The sequence below is a fragment of the Lepus europaeus genome, chromosome 13, assembly GCF_033115175.1.
Source record: "Lepus europaeus isolate LE1 chromosome 13, mLepTim1.pri, whole genome shotgun sequence".
Taxonomy (NCBI): domain Eukaryota; kingdom Metazoa; phylum Chordata; class Mammalia; order Lagomorpha; family Leporidae; genus Lepus; species Lepus europaeus.
In genome coordinates, this window is record NC_084839.1 from 22,449,542 (window position 1) to 22,474,955 (window position 25,414).

General features: G+C 51.1%; 1 protein-coding gene across 24 annotated transcripts in view; it reads right to left on the reverse strand.

The window, feature by feature from the left end:
• Nucleotides 1-25,414, reverse strand: part of DTNB (dystrobrevin beta) — a 247,487-nt gene that overhangs the window by 71,767 nt on the left and 150,306 nt on the right. For all 24 annotated transcript variants that reach the window (XR_009867789.1, XR_009867788.1, XR_009867785.1 and 21 more), the window contains one exon: nucleotides 11,436-11,513. Coding sequence is in view for 16 of the 24 variants with exons in the window: in XM_062209094.1 (XP_062065078.1) it covers nucleotides 11,436-11,513 (78 nt within the window). In the remaining 8 variants the exon portion in view is untranslated. The remainder of the gene's footprint in view (nucleotides 1-11,435; nucleotides 11,514-25,414) is intronic.

A 25,414-nucleotide genomic window follows, 5' to 3' on the forward strand; every position in this document is an offset into this window, starting at 1 on the left:
ACTCCAACCTTGGAACCGTTATGCCCCCTAGTCCCTTCGCACACCCTCAGGGTCACCTCTCCAGAGTCCTCCCCGCACCATCCTGTCTAAATCGAAACCTTGCTACCGCCTGGCTCACTGTCCTGTACAGCACTCGTCACTACGCTTTCTGGCAGAATCATGGCATCTGCTGTCTCCCCTAGAGTGAAGCCACGTGGAAGCAGGGACTCGTTTCCACGCAGCCAAGTCACCACCTCCTGAAAGCGCTGGCACGGATCAGGTGCTGCGCAGGTGTCTGTGTGACGAACAAACCACTCCTGAAGAGGGTGCAACTCACCAGTCTCTGAGAGGCAGTTGACTACAGAGGGCTCACGCAATAGGTGGTGACAAAGCCAGCCCCTGAGCCAAGGCCTGAGTTCACAGCTCACGCTCTTTCCCCAACACCAAATCTTCTCTGATTGGAGTTGGCCACAGTGAAGGGCAGGAATAAACCGCAGGTGTCAGCAGCAGAGGGTGGGGACGCCCAACCCACGGCCATGCAGACAGGTAAGCCCTGCGGACACACGGGCACTGGGGGCCCGAACGCTGAGAACTGGGGCTGACCTGCATTTGGGAAGACACCATTTGAGGGAGAAGTTTCAGCTGCGTCCTCATTTCTGTCTTTGAAGTGAGCAGAGTGAGATCCTTCTCGTGGTACCTGTTACTACATTTGAAACCTAAGTGTCAGTGCAAGTCCGGAACCTGGAGGGCATTACGAAGTTCTGTTACAATAGAATTGAAGACAGCAGAACTGACTTCTGCTCCAGCAGTGTAATTCTGGCAATCCCTGTTTCAGAGGAAGGGAGCGGCCTCTGGAGGCGCCAGTCCCAGCGAGGCAGACGGAGAGCGACCTCTCACGCACTGGGTGAGCTCTGGTAGGACAATCACTTTCTCACGTCCTCAGTGGACAGGCTCCTCCCAGCTCCTGGCTACTCTCTCAGCAAGGGTAGCCATCACACTCTTAAATTCCTTGGGAACCCAAAGCTCGGCCACACCCATCTCCCACCTCACCACGCCCCTGTGCAAGTTCAAGTGAAACAATGAGGATGTGTCTTGATGTTTGTTTCCTAAGTTCCAGAGAAGCCCAAATCTGTACCTTTGATTATGTCCACTACTAACGCAGTGGATGGAAAGACCTCCTACTCCCGATGTGATTGGATTTCATCGTCCTTCTACGCTGAAGCCAAAAATGAACAAGAACACGCTGACTTCCGAAGTAGCTGTTACTGGCTGTGAGATTCTAACGACTAAAAATAGTCTGTCTTCAGAGTTACACTGCGTCTAACATCCTTATTCTGAATCCAAGAAGAAATGAAATGCTTGTTTTTCTCAAAGGGCCACAGGACCTCTATTGCAACCGTTCGATCCGTCATTACAGGAAAAGCAGCCATGGGTGATAAGTGAATAAACAGACATGGCTGTGTCCCAAGAAAACTTTATTTACTGCAGGCTGCCAGCTGAGGGCTGTGGATCGCCAGTCCCTGCCTCAGTGCAGTCACTATAGTGGCTGGGATGTGCTCTGCCACCTGTGTACCATGACCTGTATCCCTGAATCTGGGTCGTTGTTAGAAACTAAACGGGCCTAAGCCACATTAATTTTGATTCGCAGCCTGGTTCTAGAGCCTTCCATGAATTTTGGGCAGCTGCAGGAACTCACTGCGATGGACGTGCATGACAGCTGCATTCTTCCTCACTGAAAGAGCGGCACAGGGAGAAAGCCTGAGGTTTACCTCTCTAGTCCAGGATCAACCCTTGGGTGCTCCTGATGCCACCGGACCACTGGGGGCTGCATGGTCCCCGCCAGACTTGTGGTTGTAAACGTTGAGGTCCACACGGATCTCAGTTGCTCCTCAGTTTGGTCTGGATTCGAAGGTAAGTACGGTAACATCTTGCAGACAAAAGCCTACACAGTGACTAGGGCCAAAGCACAACAGGAATCCTAAAGGAACCAAGCAAGTGACTGGGCTTTGTGGTCTAATCAGAGACCAAATGAGAGAAGTCAAGTCAAGGGTTAAGAAATAAGCAGTGGTAGGCATCTGAACTAGTGGTTAAAACGGCACTAAGACAGCGGACACTGGAGCACCTCGGTTCCACAGTTGGCTCTGACTCCAGCTTCCTGCTGATAAAGACTCCTGGAGGCAGCCATAAAGGCTCAAGTAGTTGGGCTCCTACAACCCACGTGGGGGACCTGGACTGAGTTCCCAGCTCCCGGCTTCAGCCCAGCCCGGCTGCTGTGGACATTTGGGGAGTGAATCATCTGATGGAGCATTCTCTCTCTCTCTTCCCCCCTCCCTCTCTGCCTCTTAAATAAACTGTTTAGAAAAAAAAAGAAGAATGCAGAATAACAAGTTGAACCAGGGGTCAAATGCAAAACAAGGTAGCTATGGGGATGAACACTGCCCACGGAAAGTAACACTCTGAAACCCATCACAGAACGTTTCTGTCCTGCCCTCTGTCTGTGCAGCTCATGAAGGTGAGTTTGGGTTCTCAGTCAATGACAGTGTCTTTAATGTGGCTATTTTAGGAAACTTCTGTTTTAAAAAATTATTACTTGTTTGAAGGGCAAAACAGAGGAAGAGATGAATGACGGGGGGGGGGGGAGAGGGGAGGGAAGAGGGAGAGAGAGGGAGAGAGAGGGAGAGAGAGGGAGAGAGAGGGAGAGAGAGAGAGAGAGAGAGAGAGAGAGAGAGAGAGAGAGAGAGAAAGGGATCTTCTCTCCACTGGTTCCCTCCCCAAATGGCTGAAACAACCAGGTCCTAGGCCAGGCCGAAGCCTGAAGCCAAGAACTCCATCCAGGTCTCCCACATGGGTGCAGGGGCCCAAAGTAACTGGGCCATCATCCACTGCTTTCCCCGGTGCATTAGCAGGAACAGCTGCTCTCATACAAGATGCCCGCTTCCCAAGCAGCGCCCTAACCTGCTGTGGCACAATGCCGCCCCCAGGGATAAGTCCTACCAAGTTTGCTTATGAGCTTGGAAAGCAAGATAATGAATTTTTGTGTAAAGCTAAGCTACAAGTGCACCCAGTTCGGTGTAGTCACGGGTAGAATTTCGCTGGGAGACAAGACTGAATTGCTCACACAGGGCAAACAACAAACATGTAGTTGTACTGCAGCCTCAGTGTATTTACTGGGTGTCTATTATGTACCAGGTACTACCCTGCAGTGACAAACAAATATGGCCCTGTGCCCGTGAAGTGCAGTCTTGAAGACTACGCTGGCATTAGTGTAGCTGACGTTACAGAAGGACGTTTGGGGGTGGGTGCTGGCATAGCAGTTAAGCCACAAGTGCACACCTGCACCCTGTATTGGTGTGCCTGGGTTTGAGTCCTGGTTTCGCTCCTGACTCCAGCTTCTTGCTAAGGCATACACAGAGGCAGCAGGTGACGGATGGCTCAGGTAGTCTCTGCCATTCATGTGGAAGAACAGGACTGAGCTCCTGGCTCACGGCTTCAGCCTGATCTGGCCTCTGCTGTTGTGGACATTCGGGGAGTGAACCAGCAGATGGAAGATCTATGTCTCTCTTTCTCAAATAAAATAAATACATACATACAATTAAAAAGAGGGGCAGCCATTAGGGGCAGCTTGGGACACCCACATTTCATGCTGGAGGGCCTGGTTCAAAGCCTGGCAACTCGCTTCCAATCCAACTCCGTGCTAATGCATACCTGGGAGGCAGCAGGCCATGCCTGGAGTTACTGCCACCTATGTAGGAGACCCAGATGGAATTCTAGGCTCCTGGTTTCAGCCTGGCCCAACCCTGGCTGTTCCAGGCATTTGGGGAGTGAATCAGTGGATACGTCGCTCTCTCTCCACCTTTGAAATAACATGCAAAGTAACTAAAAAAGTTTGAGGGATATCATAACAAGAGCCAGCACCTGATCCAGGATCTAAGAGGGTCCTCCCCCCAAAAGTCCCGTTCCAGTGAGGCGTGGATGACGAATGGTGGTCAGCAAGGCTCCAGGCAGAGGGAGTGCCGTGGGGAAGCCAAGGGGAGAGGGCTTTCTTACGTTCTGGGCACCGAGCAGGCTCCAGGATGACTGCAGCTTGCAGGGCAAGGGACAGCACGGGAAAACGGGGCTGGGGAGACAACCAGGGAGCTCTGAAAGGCCTGACAGCCAAAGGGAAGAACTGGAGTCACAGGTGTTCCGGCGTCAAAAGCAGGGGAATGTCAGGACCAGACACAGCTGCTGCAAGATGAGCATCTGCAGTGCAAGAGGGAGACGGCACGGGGGCAGAGGAGGAGCCCAGGGGCTTGGGAGGGGGCTCTGGTGGGGGCTCTGGTGGGGCAGGGGGGGGCAGAGGAGCCCAGGGGCTCAGGAGGGGGCTCTGGTGGGGGGGGGCAAGGAGAAGCCCAGGGGCTCAGGAGGAGGCTCTGGCGGGGGCGGGGCAGGGGGGGATGACAGAGGAGAAGCCCAGGGGCTCGGGGAGGAGGCTCTGGTGAGGGCTGGGGCTTGGAGCACAGTGACGAGGTAGGGAGAGATATTCAGAGGGAAAAAAAGTCAGTTGCGTTGTGTGAAGCTGCACACACACGTCTAAACTCATCAAAGTAAACACTTGGCGAATTTTCTGTACGTAAATTATACTGCAATAAAGATAAAAACCAGTGACTTAGCAACTAACTGGTTGCGTGGTAGCAGGGAAGAGACGAGGAACTCAGAAGATTCCCAAGTTTCTGGCTTTGGTGAGAGGTGGACCACGCTGCCCTTCTCGGAGATGAAGCAGAGGAGACGTGGGTTTGCCAGGGAAGGCGGCTGTCCCAGGTCACACACACATAGGTGAAAATGTCTGTCTCTCCTTTTCTAATAAACAAGTAAGTAACTAAATATAAAGCCCAGGCACACAGAATAACCAGTGACTGCGGCCAGGAGGCCCTTGTGTGAGTGCAGAGCAGGGGGTGGCACCGAGGGCCACACATTCGCCAGCGGAGCTCTTGTGTCCCAGGGTGATACAATGGTAACTTATGAGAACACATTCACGTGAGGAAGCACACTCATCCCGTGCAGACAAATAACCGCCAGGCAAACGCCTGAGGCTCAGCTCTGCAGGGCAGGAAGCGCACCCCTCCCCTAGCACGCCCTCCTGGAGAGCGTCGCGCATCAGTCTGGGGGCAGTCGAGGCTCCTTCTCCCTTCTCCCGCTGCCACCACAAGCAGCAGGGTGGCAGGCATGAGTGCAGAGCCGTGCTTCACAGAGACAAGACGTGTAAAGACCACGTCCTACAAGGAATGGGGGGAGTCGGGGGAAGAAATCCACTCACCACTCCCTGCCCGTGTGCCTGCGCTGCGCTACGTTGTCCAGCACTGCCCCTTTCTACCTGGAGCCCCATCCTGGTGGAATGGGGAGGGGGTGGCAGTCCTGAATTTGCCCAATGACCTCTTTCCCAATACAAAAAATCCTTACCAAATAAAAATCGTAATGAGAGAGAAAACACGTACTGCTGCTGCTTCTCTCCGGGCTCCCTATCTATGCTTCCTCTTCCTTACGTAAGCTCAGTGAGGCTAAGCACCCTTTACCAATCAATGGTTGGGCTTAATTCACATAAAATTCCAGCCATCAGTCTTACTTCCCATATATAATGTCATGCAATATTGTGTGTGTGTGTGTGTGTGTGTGTAAAACAGAATAGCTTTCTTCTCATTTATTTCTCTGCTCTGGGTAGAATAAACAGGCTTGAAATAGCTGGGAAAGCAAAGCCCTCTCGGAGCAGAGGAGGTGCTAGAGAGAGGGAACTGTCCCTGAATAAGGCCTGGGGAGTCCTCGCTGTCTGGAAGGTGACTGTAATGCAATGATGCATCTAAGATGCTCTGGATCACAGCAGGAGAACAGGTGTCCGGGAGGGCTTCCTGAAGGAGGCACTGAAGCTAACCAAGGAGGAAGAATTAGACGACAGAGGGAGGGCGACGGGAGGTACTCCAGGCAGACACAGCGTAAGGAGCAAGCTGCTGGGGGAACTGCAAGAGATTCAGGTGCTTCTGAGAGCAGCTGCAGGTGGAGAGGGAGGCTGCGCGGGCCAGGCCAGCGAGGGTCGGCCCGGGAGTGGCTGGAGAGCCGCACTGAGGCAGCAGCAGTGTCTCCTGGAGGAGCTGCCGCCGCCAGCTGCACGTGGTTTGTGAATGCCAACTCCAACAGACTCAGCCTCGTGTCCAGGCTCAGCGGGCACAGGCGGCTGGCGGCTCCTGTGCTGGGTAGCACGCTGCACTTCCGTGCTCCTGGGAAGTGGTACAGAAAGGAGCGGCCTTATCAGGATAGCCGCCTAGCCTCACAGAGCCCTCCCTCTGGCTGCAAGAAGACTGGAGTTGGGGCGAAGTGGGCAGTAGACTGGGGTGTCCTGAGAAAGGACAGACTTATGTCTCAGCACGGATTTTCTTTAAACGTTTGCTTTACTGGCCAAGGTAAGCTGGGGTGTTTTTAAAGTTTGGTATTAAAAGGAGAGGAAAAATCTATGATTAAAGGCCGTGGGTCTAAGCTGGCTGCACAGGACCCCAGCCCTGCCTCAGGAACCTTTGCTACACGTGCAGCCACGGTACTGAGTTAACGCCTCAAGAGGAGATGAGGTTAAGAGGTGTTTCCAGTTAAAAGCCTCAGAGCATCTGTGAAACTAGGCTAAGAAACCCTAATGAAAGAGAAGGCATCTAGTCTCTTTCCCATGAACTGTTTGAAATGCCCCAGAGAGAGAGACAGAATGGGTGCAGAGAGAGACGAGGGGCAGAGCGTGCAGCAGGCTGGCAGAGAGAAGGCTGTGTGTGCGTGGGCAGGTTCCACTGGCCACTCGCACGCCCGCTGCTGCTATCCCAGGGAGCTGGAGCATCTGGGTGACAGGAACTCACTGTGGCTTGACCCTCCCCAACCCGCCATGTCCCACGGGAGCCTCTAATCGAACTGACCTTGCTTCTTCTGGTCAGAATCGTCCTCTTTGGTCACAAGTGCAGTAACTTGAGTCAGGAGGCAGCCTGGCCACCTTCCTCCTCAGCCCCACACACCCAAAACCCACAGGGCCCATCTCCATTTCCCAGATCCACAGCCTCTGTCTGCAGCCTCGCATCCCACAGGCACCGATTCTGAACCTGCCAGCCCCGGCCCTGCGCTCTCCCGCAACACCGGTCACGCCTGCCACCTGCTCACGCTCGGGACCTCGCGCCTGACGGGGGGACGAGGAGGCTGCTGCTCCGATGCTTCTGTCTGCTTCAAGTTCTCAGGTCTGCTTTTTAAGTATTGACTTGGAGATGGCCGAGCTTTTTGTCTGTACTGCTGAGTTTGAACTGGGGCAGGGTTTACAACCTTGACTGGAAGTGGACTCCGGGCCTTGGACACCTGCTGCAGCGAGGGCCCTGCCGTTCCCGGCAAGTACGGGTTCATTTCCAATGAATGCCTTGCCCTCTCAGGACAAAACAGGTCCTGAGAATTCACAGGTGCTGGTTGTTTCTGGAAACCCTCCTGCGTTCTTGCTCGTCAATGAATGCTATGGTCCTCATTTCACAGGTGGGAGGCAAGTCGGTGAACGGCGGCTGCTTCTGGTCTGACCAATCTCCTTCTGCTTCCCGTCTCAGTTTCCCCGACATCTCTGTGGCTCTCTGCCGAAGGAGCCAGCAGAGAGCAGTCCTTGTCGGGCTTCTCTGCTCCACGGCTGACGAGTAAATGGCCTCTGAGCTCAGTCCAGAAGCCACGTTCATGCTGGCGCACAACTCATCCCTTCACTGGGTTGTTTCTGCAGCTCAGAAGTGATGTTTACACGGTGATAGTGTCTGGTCCTTCTTGTGAAAGCACATGTTACAGTAAAAGAGCCCTAACTGACAAAATCCTGCTCTTAAGATTCCTAGCAGTCGGGCCCATGTTGTGGTACAACAGGTTAAGCTGCCGCTTGCAATGCCGGCATCCCATATGGGCACCAGTTCATCTCAACTGTTCCACTTCCAATCCAGCTCTCTGGTGATGTGCCTGGGAAAGCAGTGGAAGGCGGTCCATATGGGATGCTGGCGCTTCAGGCCAGGGCTTTAACCCGCTGCGCCACAGTGCCAGCTCCCCAGCTGCTCTGGGATCCTTGCTCACCTTGATGTCCCTTCCTACTCTTGCCTATGCCTTGTGGGTTACTGCCTTGAAAATCCAGATTTGAAGACCTGACACTGGAAGAGCTGTAACAAATACCAACTGAATGCACAAAGCAAAAAGGATTCCTTACGGAGGTTTTTGTTATTGCCAAAGTCATCCCAAATTCCCACATGATTGTAAAGGTTTTATTTACCAGTTACTAAAGCTAAAGCTTTAGAACACAATATAAATTTTTAAAAAGTTAACATTGTTTCCCATATTGGCCTGAATATAAGGTTTATGACTTTCTTTTCCTTTTTTTTTTTGACAGGCAGAGTTAGACAGTGAGAGAGAGAAACAGAGAGAAAGGTCTTCCTTCCGTTGGTTCACCCCCCAAATGGCCGCTACAGCTGGCACACTGTACCGATCTGAAGCCAGGAGCCAGGTGCTTCTCCTGGTCTCCCAGTGGGTGCAGGGCCCAAGCACTTGGGCCATCCTCCACTGCCCTCCCGGGCCACAACAGAGAGCTGGACTGGAACAGGAGCAACCGGGACTAGAACCCGGGGTGCCGGCACCGCAGGCGGAGAATTAGCCAAGTGAGCCGCGGTGCCAGCCAAAGTTTATGACTTTAAAAAAATACAACAGGAGTAGGTGTTTGGTGCAGTGCTTAAGGGGCCACCTGGGGAGCCCACCGCCTGTACTGCAGTGCCTGGGTTCAAGTTCTGGATCTGCTCTGGATCCAGCTTCCTGCTAATGTACACTCTGGGAGGGAGCAGGTGGTGGCGCCAGTACTCAGGTCCCTGCCACCTATGTGAAAGACATGGATTCAGATCCAGGACCCTGGCTTTAGCTTGACCTAACCCTGACAGATGCAGGCATTTGGGAGAGTGAACCAGTAGACAAAAAACCTCTCTCCTCTTTCTCTGTTGCTCTGCCTTTCACATAGATGAAAATAAATAAGTAAACATTCTTTTCAAAGAATGGAGCCTAAAGGTTAGTCCTTCTGCCAAGGCAGCTGTGTTCAGTATTGCATTGCTTCCCAGTCCCTTCTTTCTGTCTTGTCAGGCAGGAAAACGCTGGCCAGAGAGATGCGCCCTCTGACATCCAGCAGCTCCTGTCAGTCACTGAGTGTGGCACATCCCACCCGCCGCCCCGTCGCTCAGCACGCGTGTTAACATGGCAAACGAAGAGAAGAACTCAGATGCAGGGGCCAGCGCCGTGGCACAGTAGGATAATCCTCTGCCCGCGGCACAGGCATCCCATATGGGTGCCGGTTCTAGTCCTGGCTGCTCCACTTCCCATCCAGCTCTCTGTTATGGCCTGGGAAAGCAGTAAAAGATGGCCCAAGTGCTTGGGCCCTTGTACTCACATGGGAGACCAGGAAGAAGCTCCTGGCTCCTGGCTTCGGATCGGCACAGCTCCAGCCGTTGTGGCCAATTGGGGAGTGAACCATTGGAAGAAGACCTTTCTCTCTGTCTCTGCCTCTGTCTGTAACTCTACCTCTCAAATAAAATTTTAAAAAATCTTAAAAAAAAAAAAAAGAACTCAGATGCAGTGGAACTCTACTTAATATATGGTGCTCCTCAAGATAACAGAAAACCTACGGGGTGGGTTTTTTCCAATTTCTCACCTCGTCCTCCTGGCTTTGAAACAGAAACATCCTGGACTCAGTGTTTAGGCCTGGATGTTATGGGTATTTAACATAAAACTACAGACAGCAAGGGGTGCTGTAAAACCTAGGCAGGTGGGGGAGGTTTAAGTGCCCATACAGTGTTTTGGTTCCTCCATGAGAGGGCGTTACTCGTGAATTATTCTGTGTTTCTCTCACTTTCTCATTCCAATTTACTTAAACAATACAAGCGATATAGTAAATGCTCACATAAACCCTTCAGGATAGATCTCATTGTCCCCAATTTATAGGTAAAAGCTGAAAATGGGGGCTGGCATTGTGGAGTAGTGGGTTGAGCTGCCAGCTGCAATGCCAGGATCGCACATGAGCACTGACTCCCGGCTGCTCCACTTCCGACCTAGCTCCCTGCTAATGTGTCTGGGAAAGCAGCAGAAGATGGTCCAAGTGCTTGGGCCCCTGCCACCCATATGGGAGACCTGGATGCAGCTCCTGGCTCCTGGCTTTGGTCTGGCCCAGCTCCAGCTGGAGAAATGTGTTCAAGGTCAGGTGAGAACCAGGATTCAAGGCAAGACAGTCTGGCCCCAACATCTGCACCCTGCTGCACTACCCTTGAAGGAAGCAGTCCGGCCTTCTGTGCTAGCCCTGTCCCCACGAGGCTGTCAGCAGGTGCTCCTGGGTCAGTGTCCCTGCTTCCAGGCCGACACGGTTGTCCCGTCAGGTTGCTCTGCTGAGCCCGAGTCCTCTCTTGCAGGGAGCCCCACACCTCGCGCCTTAGCTTCCTCCCGAGGCCACCAAGCCTGCTTGATGATGAGAATCACCGGAATACTTATCTAAAACATGGAGGATTGTCTAAAACTGCAGGACCCCCTCTCTCCCTCCCCCCCCCTTTTTTTTTTAAATATTTATTGACTTATTTGAAAAGTCAGTTACAGAAAAGAGGCAGAGGTAGAGAGAGGTCTTCCATCCACTGGTTCACTCCCCAGATGGCTGCAATGGCTGGAGCTGGGCCATCTAAAGCCACTGGTACATGGGGCACACAGCGTTTTTTTCCAGGAAAGGTGGGAAGGCGGGGTGGGGTGGGGTATGGATGGAATGTCTTTGTGGACCTTTCTTTCTGAGCAATGAGTCTTAGAATTCTCTGTTCTCGTCATGAACAGCTTATATCACACAGAAATTAAGCCGTCTTACACAATTCTGTTAAACACTACCTAAGAGAATCTTGGAGGAGGGTGAATTAAACAGAGGAGAGAGGAGTCCACAGCACTTCCGCCCTGAAGGACCCTGAAGCAAACCCCTGTGTAACTGAGAAAGGGCCCAGGCTCCTCGACTTTCACATTCATAAACAGGATGCAGAACGAACAAGGGGGATGTTTTGCCAGTGATTAACTCAATTTACAGAATCCCACCAGAAAGCAGGAATGCTCTGAGGCTCAAAGAACTCAAAGGCAAACCTGCTGACACTCAGGATGATCAAGAACACTGTTCGTGGTGACAAAACCATCTCAGCCCTGCCTCCCGTGCCTGCCTCTGTGCTCGCTCTTGTCACCGACAACACCTCCGCCCCAGGCGCCATGCAGGCCAGACCAGCTGCTCTCTATGTGAGTCCGCAGGGGACGCACAAGAGCGGAAGCAGAAAATCCTGTTCAGAGACAGTCACGGAGGGGCAAGCAGGACAGTCCTGCATGCACTGGGGCCACTTTGCTTCTCCAGAACTCCTGTGGGGGGGCGCTGTGGGTCACTGCCAAGGGAGGAGGCTACGTACCTCTTGGTGGGCGTGGGCACTCCGGAGGACGTGTGGCTGACCACGGTGTCATTCATATTAGTCAGAGGGCGGGGAGGACTGAAAGAAAAGACATGGCCCTTATTATTATACGTTATTAATACTATTACTTATGCCCAACGTGATCAGGGGAGACGGGGAAAACATGGTAAGGCCGGGGACCAGCTGTCATTCCTGCCAAGCACAGGGAGCTGCTCTCTCTTGCCAGCCACCGGGCAGCTGGGGACAGCAACTAGCCATGAACACACGACCAGAGGGTGTGGCACTGGCGGCTTCTGCTCTGCCGCCTGGTGCACAGGAACCTGAATCCCGACACTCAGTTCATGCTGCTGTGTCGAGGCAGCAGATGGCCGGTGCCTGGCCGTTGTCGTACATCGCGAAGGTCACCCGCCTTTGCTGAGCCTCGGTCAGACTCGCTGCCTGCCCGCAGAGTTAGGTTGCAATCTTTTCTCCCCAACAAACCGCCACACACTAAATCAAAACATGAAACTACGGAGCTCATGCTTTTAATTCTTTGGTAGAATCTTGGCAATGAATCCACACCCTACTCGGAACACTGTCTTTTCTAACCTAAGCCAGATCTCAGTTGGAAGGTAAGCACTTTGGGTTACTTGCCTCCGGCTGCTGGTTCTCTTTCCTCTTTTTTTTTTTGTTAACTTTTTTTTTTCCAGTTTTTAAGATTTAATAATTTTTAACATGCTGCCGCAGTCACTTTCTATGTAGACATTATATACGCACACACATACACTGTCTCTCCTTGAAACTAGGGAGATTTCTGCCATGAGACATGGGACTGGAGACAGCGACCCTCCCCTCCTGAACTGGAAGAAGCACATCTCAGAGAGATCCATCCCCAAAAACGGGAAAGTGAAGCCAAAAAGTCCTCTCGTTTTTGGTGGCTTGGGAACCAAGGTGCCGTTCATAGTCATGGGAGACATTTCTGTGGCAGTTTTCCTGGCAGTTCTTGGCTGGTGTGTGCAAGGCCTTTCTGGCCTTGCAGGCTGCATGGTTCATGCAAACACAGGCTTGCAAGAAAACAGTTCAGGGAGAGGGAGGAACCTAGAGGTTCCAGAGGGAACTCCCATACCCCTTGCTTACTCTCTCTCTTATTTGAAAGGAAGGAGGAGGGGGGGGAGAAAAGAGGGAAGGAGAGGGGGAGGGGGAGGGAGAGAGAATCTTTCATCTGCTGGTTCACTCCCAAATGGCCATGATGGCCAGGCCTGGGCCAGGCCAAAGTCAGGAGCCTGGAGCTCTGTCCGGGTCTACCAAGTGGATTGCAGGGACCCAAGCACTTGGGTCATCTTCTCCTTTCCCAGGCGCATTAGCAGGGAGCTGAAGGGGTAGTGGAGCAGCTGAGACTCGAACCAGAGCTCATACGGGATTCTGGCATTGCATGCAGCGATTTAACCCACTGTGCCACAAACGCCAGCCCCTTGCTTTTGTTTTAATTCATTTCTAGGTGGGGATTTAAAAAAAAATGTTTCCCATTTACTGGAGAAGACCCAAGACAGAAAATAATTTGCAAGGAACAGATTTAGGTCCCTTAATTTTCAAACTATAATACTATGACTATTGTTTTACATTCCTCACTTTGTGTGACAACTCCCTAAGAAAGACAGTCAGAATTAAAATGTGTCTTTCCAGGCTAGAATCTGACCCCAAGTTATCTTTGACTACCTGTCTTACAGATACCCAATCTCCCCCAACCCAAAACTTTCAAATCTATTCACGTGCTTGGCTGGGCTGAGTCATAATCATTGAGTCAACTGTTTTAGGCTGAGATGATGGAGGTAAACATTGAGGCGAGCTTCCTCCTATGCTAAAATTGCTTTTTGCCTCTGGTTCTTTTAAATCAGTTGTCCGACTAGAGCAAGGAGCAAGTGCAGCCCAAGGTCCAAACTCAGCGTCACAAGTTGTCACCCTCAGGGCACTGGGTCATTCTTGTCCTGGAAAATGAATGGCATTTGCTGCTTTAATGTATTGGCTTTTTTATTAGCAACCCATACCCAAAATAAGATAAGGACATTTTCGTGTGACTTTCAAAACGAATGCCAGTTACTCAGTGTATCTCAATATTAAAGATAACGACTGCATTCAATTTTCCTTCTGACATTCAGAGGAAAAATGACAATGGGACAGTTTTACAAATTCTTTAAACATGGGTCCATGTGATAAAATTTCATGGTTTATAGTGTTTGGTTTGGTCTGATGCCACAAAAGTCTTTGTAATAATCATCATTATCAGATGTTCAACTATTTAGCACAGAGATGCCTTTCTGTAGGATTCAAAATCAGACAGCATTGACTACAGTCTGCCCTGTACCCTCATCATACTTGCCCCCAAATTGCAAACCCTGTCTGTCTGAACTCCTAACGTGTTTTGCTTGAGAGCCAAGTGCATGTCGCTCGAGATGGAAAGGCCTTCACGGCAGGACTGCCACAAGAGCCACGGTTTGCTGGGGAAGCCAACAGTGCAGGTACACGCTTGGCTGTCACACACCCAAAATGACTGCCCGTGCCCCGAAAGCCTTCATGGATCACAGCTGAAAGACAACTTCCAGGCGTGAAGATGACGCTGATGGCACAAGTTACAGGAACTTAGGAACAGCAGAAAAATGGGGATGCTCATCAGCTTTGTTTTGTTGATCTTCAACACTTAAAACCAGCTGAGGCCGGCGCCGTGGCTCAACAGGCTAATCCTCCGCCTTGCGGCGCCGGCACACCGGGTTCTAGTCCCGGTCGGGGCACCGATCCTGTCCTGGTTGCCCCTCTTCCAGGCCAGCTCTCTGCTGTGGCCCGGGAGTGCAGTGGAGGATGGCCCAAGTGCTTGGGCTCTGCACCCCATGGGAGACCAGGAGAAGCACCTGGCTCCTGCCATCGGAACAGCGCGGTGCGCCGGCTGCAGCGCGCTACCGCGGCGGCCATTGGAGGCTGAACCAACGGCAAAAGGAAGACCTTTCTCTCTGTCTCTCTCTCACTGTCCACTCTGCCTGTCAAAAAAAAAAAAAAAAAAAAAAAAAAAAAAAAACCAGCTGAATACGCTGAACACGTCTCCAGGGAGCACGTGCCTTCCTTTGGGGACAATCTCAGTGAGGTCTCTCTGGATGCTGAGTTCCAGGACATCAGAGAGGCTACCACGCATTCTCTGGACCAGAAGTTTGTAAGGTTCTTTCTCTGTTGCTAAGATGTGCTCCACCCCCCCACCCTCCCCACATGGCAGCTGCAGAAGCAGATGGATGATACAGGTAGCAGGAAATTAGCTCGTCAGAGAAGGTGGTTGTAAAGACTTGGATGGGCCAGTGTTGTAAGACAGTGGGTTAAGCTGCTGCTTGCAACGGTGGCATCCCAGCTGCTCCGCTTCTGATCCAGCTCCCTGCTAATGTGACTGGCAAGCAGCAGATAATGGCTTGGGTACTTGAGTTCCTGCCCATGTGAGAGACCCAGACGGAGTTCTTGGCTCCTGACTTCAGGTTGCCCCAGCCCTGGCTACTGGGGCCATCTGAGGAGTGAACCAGTGGATGGAAGATCTCTCTTTCTGTGTCTCTCACCCGACCTTTTGAATAAATAAACAAATAAATCTTTCTTTAAAAAAAGACTTTGAAGGGCCAGCACTGTGGTATAGTGAGTGGGTAAAGCCACCACCTGCAACACCTGCATCCCATATCAGTGCTGGTTCAAGTCCCAACCACTCCACTTCCTATCCAGCACCCTGCTAATGCACCTGGGAAAAGCAGCAGAAGATGGCCCAAGTGTCCGGGCCGCTGCTACCCAAGTGGGAGACCTGGAAGAAGCTCAAGCTCCTGACTTTGGCCTGGCCCACTCCCAGTGGTTGTGGCCATCTGGGGAGTGAACCAGCAGACAGAAAATCTTTCTCTATCTCTCCTCCTCTAACTGTGACTTTAAATTAATAAATAAATCTTAAAAAAGAAAAAAATAGGGCCTGACATGGTGGCATAGCAGGTAAAGCTGCCACCTACAGTGCCTGCATCCCATATGGGCTCCAGTCAAGTTCCAGATGTTCTACTTCCAATCCAGCTCTCTGCCATGGCCTGGGAAAGCAGCAGAAGATGGCCCAAGGCCTTGGGACCCTGCTCATGGCTCTGGCCGTTGCAGCCATCTGGGGAGTGTGAACCAGAGGGTGGAAGACTCTCTCTGCCTCTCTGTAACTTTGCCTTTCAAATAAATAAATATTCAAAAAACAAAAAAGAAAGAAAGAAAAAGAAAAAGACACAAAGACTTGGAGAGAATTTACTTCTGAAAATCAAACGGTGAGAGCAATTCTTACTGGTGCCCAGTAATCAAAGTCAGACTATTTCTTCCTCAACGCTGTGGTTGCAAGAGATGGAGGTGGAAGACAAATAATCATCACCATGTGGCGTGTGAGGGCAGCTGTGCAAGAGTAAAGCATGAAGGATCCCTGACCATGGGGGATCACTTCTGCCTGCAGGAGTGAGGGGAAGCATGGCCAGGGAAGTAATGAGCAGCAGCTTCCGATGCAAAAAACCACCACTAAGGGCTTATTTCATCACAAGTTAAGAAGTCTGACTTCACAAGGTAGGCAGTGGGGGAAGCCAAAAAATTGATGTGATCATAGTTGGGTTTTTAGTTATTTCTATTTATTTTGAATTTCTATTTATTTGAAAGAGAGGGAGGGAGTGAGGGAGGGAGAGGGGGAGGAGGGAGGAAGGGAAGGAGGGGGGAGAGGGGGATGGGGAAGAGAGGGGGACGGGGAGGGGGCAGAGATCCTCCACCTGCTGGTTCACTCCACAAATACTGTCAGGGCTAGGCCAGGCCACAGTCAGGAGCCAGGAACTTAATCTGGGTCTTCCACATAGGTGGCAGGGACCAAGTGCTTGGGCCATCGCCTGCTGCCTCCCAGGGTGAGGAGCAGCAGGAAGCTGAAATCAGGAGTGAAGCTGGGACTCAAACCCAGGCACCCAAAATAGCAGCTTAACTGCTACACCAGACACCTGCCCTTTCAGTAAGGATTTTACAAGACAATTATAGAAACTTGTAGAATATGATTAAAAAAAAAATCAGGGGTACGCACAGAAGTCACCTGGCAAGTGTGTTATAAAACAAGATACCCAAGTCCTATTCTCAATTAGTGGATCTGTATCTGTAGGGGCAAAGAGATCCTTGTAAGGCACATCCCCCCATTTAACAATCGTTTATGTAGGATGGATTTGGTGGGAGGAAGGGACGGAAGCTGGGAGACCAGACACAGGCTATGGCAATCATCCAGGCCTGTGATTATGAGGGTGGGCAGTGGTGGTGGAGTCGGGGCACAGTCGGTACTGTGCAGGGTGGCACAGATGAACTGGTGACTGATGAAGCACAGAGTCAAGGAGAGAAGAATAACTGAGATTTCGGACTTGGCTCCAGGGCAGATGGCCGAGTACTGGGTGTTGGATTGGTGGGGGCAGAGGGCAAGAAAGCAAGGGGGACCGTGGGTTTCATTTTGAGTCTGCTGAGTCTGAAGTGCCATTAGGCACAGGTGAGTGGATGTCTGGAAAGCTGTTGAAAATAAGAGAACAGAGCCTGGGTGCAATGGTCAAGTGTCACTACTGAAGAGGCAGCTGTTCGTCTGAGTGTTCTGCTCACCACAAAGGCACGTTTGCATGGTTCTAGGGGGAACAGGGCAGGTCTGGGAAAACACCCAACAAGAGGGTGGCCGAGATAACAGGTGGAGAGCCTCGGGATTGTGGGCATCACATGCCCTGTAACAAAGTCAACATTTAGCTTACTGGGACCAGGCTGTTTCACGTAGTTCACTCCAAAGGATGCTCTGGGATACAGACTAACATATCTCTTAAAAATCTTCCAGGATAGAACTGTATATTTCTTCCATTTATTAAATATTTGTTGTGTTTCTACAAAGTGGCAGGTGCTGTGCCAGGTTCTGGGGGTAAAAATAAAAACTATGAAAAACTTAAATCCTATGAAGAAAAATTAGGAACAAATAATTACAGTAGTCCCCTCCCTACCATCCCTAAGCAGCGCGTTCCAGTTTCAGTAACCTGGTCAAACTGGATCTGATTCTCTCCAATGGAAAATTCCAGTGGCTGGCGCTATAGCATGGCAGGTAAAGCTGTCACCTGCAGTGCCGGCATCCCATATGGGTGCTGGTTCAAGTCCTGGCTGTTCTACTTCCGATGCAGCTCTCTGCTATGGCCTGGGAAAGCAGAAGATGGCCCAAGTGCTTGGGCCCCTGCACCCATGTAGGGGACCTAGAAGAAGCTCCTGGATTCTAGCTTCGGCCTGACTCAGCCCTAGCCATTGTGGCCATCTGGGGGAATGAACCAGCAGATGGAAAACCTCTCTCTCTGTTTCTCCCTCTCTATGTAACTCTTTCAAATAAATAAATAAATCTTTAAAAGAAAAAAAAAATAAAATTTGAGGATCTACCTAAATAAATGTGACACAGCAAGAATTACATGCCTTACTTTATAACAGTCACATAAATTCATAAGAAAACTATTAGGATTTCAATTAGCTCAATAGGCAGACTGAAAACGTATTTTAAAAAGAAACAAAAACTCTAAAGAAGTTTATATTAAAAATTAATGTATTTTGGGGGCTGGTGTTGTGGCACAACAGGGTAAGCTGAGGTCTGCAATGCCAGCATCTCCTATCAGTACTGGTTTGAGTCCTGGCTGCTCCACTTCCAATCCAGCTCCCTGCTAATGCACCTGGGAAAGCAGCAGAGGATGGCCCAGGTGCTTGGGCCCCTGTACCCATGTGGGAGACCAGATGGAATTCCAGGCTCCTGGCTTCAGCCTGCCCCGGCCCCTCTCCCTGTCTCTCCCCCTCTCTCAGTAACACTGCCTTTCAAATAATAAATAAATAAGCAAATGTTTTTAAACATTAATGTTTTAAATTAAATTTATATCAAAATTAATTTGCTAAAATTTATATTAAAATTGAAAATTAATTTCCCCTTACAAAATACACAATTTTTTTATTTTTTACATTGTAGAAGAGTTTTACATATTTTTTGATTAATATGCTATAACTGGGCCGGCACCGTGGCTTAACAGGCTAATCCTCCGCCTTGCGGCACTGGCACACTGGGTTCTAGTCCTGGCCAGGGCGCTGGACTCTATCCCAGTTGCCCCTCTTCCAGGCCAGCTCTCTGCTATGGCCCTGGAAGGCAATGGAGGATGGCCCAAGTGCTTGGGCCCTGCACCCGCATGGGAGACCAGGAGAAGCACCTGGCTCCTAGCTTCAGATCAGTGAGATGCGCTGGCCGCAGCGGCCATTGGAGGGTGAACCAACGGCAAAAAGGAAGACCTTTCTCTCTGTCTCTCTCTCTCACTATCCACTCTGCCTGTCAAAAAAAAAAAATATGCTATAACTGCACATGTTTACGGTGTATTAGGAGCATCCCTTTACTACAAGGAAATACTGGGACAAGGCCCCAGGGAGGAAGGAGCAAAGCGGCTCGCCATCTTGAATGGCGAGATGCAGAGTTTCAGAACGGCCTCGCGGGACAGCGGAGCACGAGAGGAAGGAGCACACGCCATTCAGGAAGCCGGACTCGGGCCTCACAAGGACCCTCGTGTGAGCTGCCCACCGAGGGCGCAGCGCTGGGAGGCCACCAACGACCTTCCACTGGCCCCGTCTCTGAAAGGTCCCCCCACCTCCCAAAAGCGCCGTTGGGGGACGACCACGTGCAGGACGCGTGGGCTCTAGGGCTCACCGAGCCTCGAGGCCACAGCCGGGGGAGGCGCGGCATTTTATTTCCACAGCTGACACTGGCGAGGCCTCCTCCTGGTCACAGCTGCAAGCTGCTCTCTGGGAGTTCTTCCCTGGGAACCACAGTCACCGCCCGCACCGGGCAACACAGGGCACCTCCCTCTCATCTGGCTGTGCTCTGGTGCCACGCAGAAAACAGTGGCTTCGCACAGGCCATCCTTCAGGCTGGAGAGGGTTTTCTGATGGGGGTCCTTAACTTACCACCAGCCAGCAGTGCAAGTAAAAAGCTAAAGGCAGATTTCTAGAAAGTCAAGAATTTAAAAAACCATTCAGACACTTTGCCCCTGTAATTCCCCCTCTAGGAATCTATCCCCGGGAATTAATCAGAAATGCAAAGAGAGATCTGTGTCAACAAATACTCAGGAAAGCATTATTTATGATATGATAATTTCAGCAGTAACCCCAGCGTCCGATTACGGGAAGGGAGAAGTAAACTGTGGTACATGCATAATTACAGGATATGACATAGCTGTTACAAATAATGCTTACGGAGATACTTGAACCAGCTGGAGGTGAGCAAGAAAGAAGGGTGAAGTCACTGAAACTGTGCTCCCGGTTCTGGTATTGAACATCCGATACACACGTGTAGATCAGACACCGCGGTCAGATCTGATACACACGTGTAGATCAGACACCGCGGTCAGATCTGATACACACGTGTAGATCAGACACCGCGGTCAGATCTGATACACACGTGTAGACCTGACACCGCGGTCAGATCTGATACACACGTGTAGACCTGACACCGCGGTCAGATCTGATACACACGTGTAGACCTGACACCGCGGTCAGATCTGATACACACGTGTAGACCTGACACCGCAGTCAGATCTGATACACACGTGTAGATCAGACACCACGGTCAGATCTGATACACATGCATAGATCAGACACCGCGGTCAGATCTGATACACACGTGTAGATCAGACACCGCGGTCAGATCTGATACACATGCATAGATCAGACACCGCGGTCAGATCTGATACACACGTGTAGATCAGACACTACAGTTAAAGCCTCCAATACCTTATTTTACCTTCAAAATAACCCTCTAAAATACGATAAACTCATTTATACCTACATGCAGCAGTCTCAACTAAGTAACATAAAAGACATAAAACAAAACATCCACAGGAAGTAAGCCAAAGTGACAGGGAAAGTGGAGCCCTAGGAACTTCTCCTGCTTGCTCCCAGTGTTTCCAGTTTAATCTTTCCTGATTCTTAGTAAAAAAGATGCTTTCAACAAAAACATCATGAAGTGAAAACAAAAACCCGTCACAGGGAGCCAGATTTCTAAAGTGAGCCTAAATTATTTTTTGCTGCCCTTAGGGAAGCAAACTGTTACATGAACTCACAGGGAAGGGCAGAGCAGCGAGAGCAAGAACTTGAGACTCTTAGAACAGCCATGGAATGGTCCGAGTACAGCCAAAGCTGCACAACTTCCCGACATGCCCACTGCCATCCCTCCCCATTCCCCAAAGCAAGAAGACATCTTGGAGCAGCCGGGTCAGCTGTCAGAACCCTGCGTGCCATTTTTATCACGGTATTTCCAGCACCAGGCTCAGGGCGGAGGAGGGGCTCTGTGACTGTTGCTCTCGGCCAGTGCCACGCTGTGGGGTGCGCAGGAGTGAAGGATGCATAAATAGCAATGTCTCTCACATGTAGCTTTGGGGAGACCACTCTCCAAGAATGGAGCAAGCCTCGCTGGAGGGTCGACTCGCCACAAATGTAGGTGTACCCCTCGCGACTTAACTCCAGCAATGCCTACTACTTGGCCTGTCATTCTTTCCCTCCTTTTCCACGTCAGCGGCTGAGGAACAGACCAGCGGTGGAGACGTCTGTGACAGCCAGTGGCAAGTGTGCATCGGGCTCGGTTTGAACATCCCCCTGGGACTCCCTCAAATGCACCTCACAATGACCCTGTGAGGTGGACCTCATCATCTTTGTTTTACAGATGGAGAGACGCAACGTACTTGAGACCAAAAAGGGAACCGCGGGACATGTGGGACTCGAACCCTTGCCGTGTCACGCCCGTGTCACTCTGGAGCAGTGCCTTGAACTCCTCTGCTTACCACACTTGCAGGCAAGCACTTGCTTAAAGACTACTTACTTGGCTTATAAATTAAACACCAAGACTGCGAGGTGAGATCCTAGTTCTGATAATGCTGAACAGCCCAACAGAGTGGTTTTTGGATGACTTATTCTTTCTCTGTCACATCACAAGAGCTCTGTACTGTAAACGTCTATCTGAATTCAAATAATCTGGTTCCAGACCTTCCATCTTTTTTTTTGGACAGGTAGAGTTAGACAGTGAGAGAGAGACAGACAGAAAGGTCTTCCTTCCATTGGTTCATCCCCCAGTTGGCCAGCATGGCCTGCACGTAGCGCTGATCTGAAGCCAGGAGCCAGGCGCTTCCTCCTGGTTTCCCATGCAGGTGCAGGGCCCAAGCACTTGGGCCATCCTCCACTGCACTCCCAGGACACAGCAGAGAGCTGGCCTGGAAGAGGAGCAACCGGGAGAGAATCCGATGCCCCAGCCGGGACTAGAACCCGGAGTGTCGGCGCTGCAGGCGGAGGATTAGCCAAGTAAGCCGTGGCGCCGGCCTCCATCCTTTTATCTTTTTTGAAATATTTTACTGGGATGGGCTTTGTGGCACAGTGGGACGACCACATCCTATTTCAGAGTGCCTGGGATGGAGGGTCTGCCTCCACTTCCAATCCAGCCTCCCACTGATGTACACCCGGAAAGCAAACCCATGAAGGCTCAAGTATTTGGGTCTCTGCCACTCACTGACATCAAAATGGAGTTCCTGGCTCCTGGCTTCAGCCTGGCCCTGCCGTGGCTGTTGTGGGCATACAGAGGAATAAATCAGCAGATGGAAGATTCTCTCTCTCCCTCTCTCTCTGCTATTCCCCTGCTTTTCAAATAAATGACACTAAGCCTCAAGAATAAAACACTTGTCTCTATAGAAAGTCTGCCTTTACCACTTTACTAGCTAACATTTTTGGTGACACGCGATACTTGTACTTTTTCAAGGATTTCAGTGAAGCATCAAGACACTTGCATGCAGCACAGGGCAATCAAGGTGGCCAGCTGGTCTTTCACTTCTCATTTCTCTCTGCTTGCAGGCCGCCAGCTCTATTCTCCCAGTTCTTCATACAGGACACACAACACTGCTGTGAACTCTGGTCACCCCACTGTACTGGGAACACGAGAACTTGCTACGTCTTCAGACTTGCCAAGGTCATGCTTCCTCACTTCTCTTATCAGAAAATAGCTCCTGAAATTTCAGCGTTTCCAGAAAGCCTCTCTGATTACGAGCTCTATTTAAGTGAACTTGGGCCTTAGCACACAGTCAAAAATCCATGCCAAGAGCTGTTAGTAGAGTTGACAAAAAGGAAACAGAGCAAGTTGAAGACTGTCTCAGCCCACAAAAAGCTTATAACCCAATCAGCCCTCATGGTCCTCAGTCACAGGCACAGCAGATCCTTCAGCTTAATGTACCCTGGCTTGTAGATCCAATGTTACTTGTCAATAACCAAATCACGTAAGACCTCCTATAACAAACACTGAATCAGTTTCATTTCATTTGACGTAAACAAGTATCAGTGCAACAAAATACAAATGGTGTGGGGATTTTTTGGTATATTTTGCATAATTTCTCTAATTTTAATTTTTTACTCATTTGAGAGAGAAAGAGCGCTCTCGGGGCCGGCACTGTGGCATAAGGGGTTAAGCTGTTGGCCTGCAATGCCGGCAACCCATATGGGTGCCAGTTGGAACCCCCAGCTGCTCCACTTCCAATTCAGCTCCCTGATAATGCATCTGGGAAAGCAGCAGAGGATGGCCCAAGTGCTTGGGCCCTGGAACCCATGTGGGAGACTGGGATGGAGTTCCTGGATCCTGGCTTCAGCCTGGCCCAGCCTTGGCTGTTGCAGACATTTAGGGAGTGAGCCAGTGGACGGAAGATCTCTTTCTCTTTTTCTCTTCTCTTTGTAACTCTGCCTTTCAAATAAATAAAATATATCTTAAAAAAAAAAAAAAAGAGTACTCTCTCCCATCTGCTTGCTCACTCCCCAGATGTCTGCAATATGCTGGCCTGGGCCTAGCAGAAGCCAGGACCAGGAACTCGGCCCCGGTCTCCCACATGGGTGACAAGAACCCTACTACTTAAGCCATGCATCACCTCTGCTTCCCAGGGCCTGTATTAGCAGGAAGCTGGAGTCAGGAGCTGGCACCCTGAAATGGGTATGAGATGTGGGTGTCCCAACCACCTTCCTAACTGCTGATGGCCAGGCAGACATGAGCCTGAGTGTGTGTGAGGGGCCAAAGTAAAATGGGGACTTCTGTGAAGGGACCAGGAAATAATCCCTGGATGTCAGAAGTCCTGCCGCTGCTCAAGAGCCTGGGGACAGCTCAGCGGAATCTCATCCGCCCTTCACCAACGGGACTAGCAGGAGGCTCTGGGAGGGACTCCACACCCAGAAAGCCCCCCTCCCAGCCATACTCCAGAAAGGGAGGAGAAAGAGGCCCCACCCCCAACATCCACAAAAACTCCAGTCTGAATGTAGACTGGGCCTTCAGTTCTTCACTGAGGCGCCCACTGGTCGGTCGGTGGTCTCTCATTACTTCCCTTCATTAAACGTGGCTCGCAAGCTTACCACAGCTCTCCATCTCACGTCTGAATTCTTCCTTATGTGACAAGAACCCCAGTAGCATTAACTACTAGGCCAAACACCTGCCCTATTTCTTTTTTTTGGGAATCCTGGGGAGAGCTGGGAGGGGCAAGTAGGCACGGGCATGTGCTGAGTGTGGGCACTGCGCAGCCAGGAACCAGGGCCTGGAGACCCGTTCTCTGAATTCTCCACACCCACAAAGCAGAGTTCTCAGCGGGTCATTACCATGCTCAAGGTTACCAGGTTACAAGACAGAACCAGTCCTGGAACCTGCTTTTATCTGGGTCTGAAACCATGGGATACATCAAATCCCAGACTCCTAATTCAGGCATTATTACCTGCATAATCAAACGAACTGTTCAGATTCCAACGCTCAGGGGAACAGCACGTTCTCAGGGTTGAGAAGCTTGGCCCTGGTTCAGGACCCCGGCTTCCAGTCTAACCTGAGGAGGAGGTGCGGAAGAGGAGGAAGAACTTGCTAGAATCATAACTAACCTTCACAAAAGGCAGAAGTTCGGCAGGCCTCCAGGGTCTGGAGTGTCTGTCAGGAAAATGGCGCAGTCTTATCTATGGTGCGATCTACACCCTAGACACCATCCTAGGCTCTAGCCCCCGCCATGACTGGAAGCCAAGAGACCCTACGGCCCAGCCACTGGTGTCAGCTCCACCTCCATCCTAATGGAATTTGCTGCTTCTACTTCCCTGCCCGCCCCCGGCAAAGTTTTAGGAGAACCTGTTCCTGAACACGTGGCTCTCTCACTCTCTCCCTCTCGCTCTCTTACGCTCTCCTCCCTCTTTTCCTTCTTTGCCCTTCCCTCCGGTCTGCCGGGTTTTCCCCAATAAACCCTTTCCCTTACTCCGGTGTTTGGTGTTTTGTGGCGGCCTTACAGTGTCGTTAGGCACCCATTTTTCCCACCTGGCACCACACAGGGCCCACAAAATCTTGTGGTCTGGTCCTGCTAAGGGAACCACAAGCGGGACTCGAAATTCAATACATCTACAGCAGGCTGATTTTTAAGCTGATAATTTTGTATGGCCCGTGGTCATAAAGATCCAAGGGGCCCCAGGCAGAAACAGGTCCCCCACCCCTGGTCTACACAGAGCTCAGAGCTATCCACTGGCTCACTCCCCAAACTTCTGTAACAGCCAGGGCTGGGCCCGGCTGAAGCCAGGAGCCAGCAACTCCATCCAGCCTTCCCTGAGGAGCACTGCCTCCCAGGAGTGCACCTGCAGGAAGCTGGGTCAGAAACGGCTGGACCCGACGGCACTCGGACGTGGGAAGTGGGCGAGCCATGTGTTGGCTTACCTTGCTGCACCACAACGCCTTGCCCTGAGCTCACAGCTTTTTTCACTTCAGGAGAAGCAGTATCCGCCCAACATCTCACAGCTTCTCCACTGGAGAGGAGCCCGTTCCCCGCTCCAGTAAGAATGCTGGTTGGCAGGGCCCTGATGCCTGGCTGGTTAGGGTGGGGGGGGAGAGGACCGGGTCTCTGAAGAGTGTAAGGCTGCAGAGCAGTTCCTTGAGA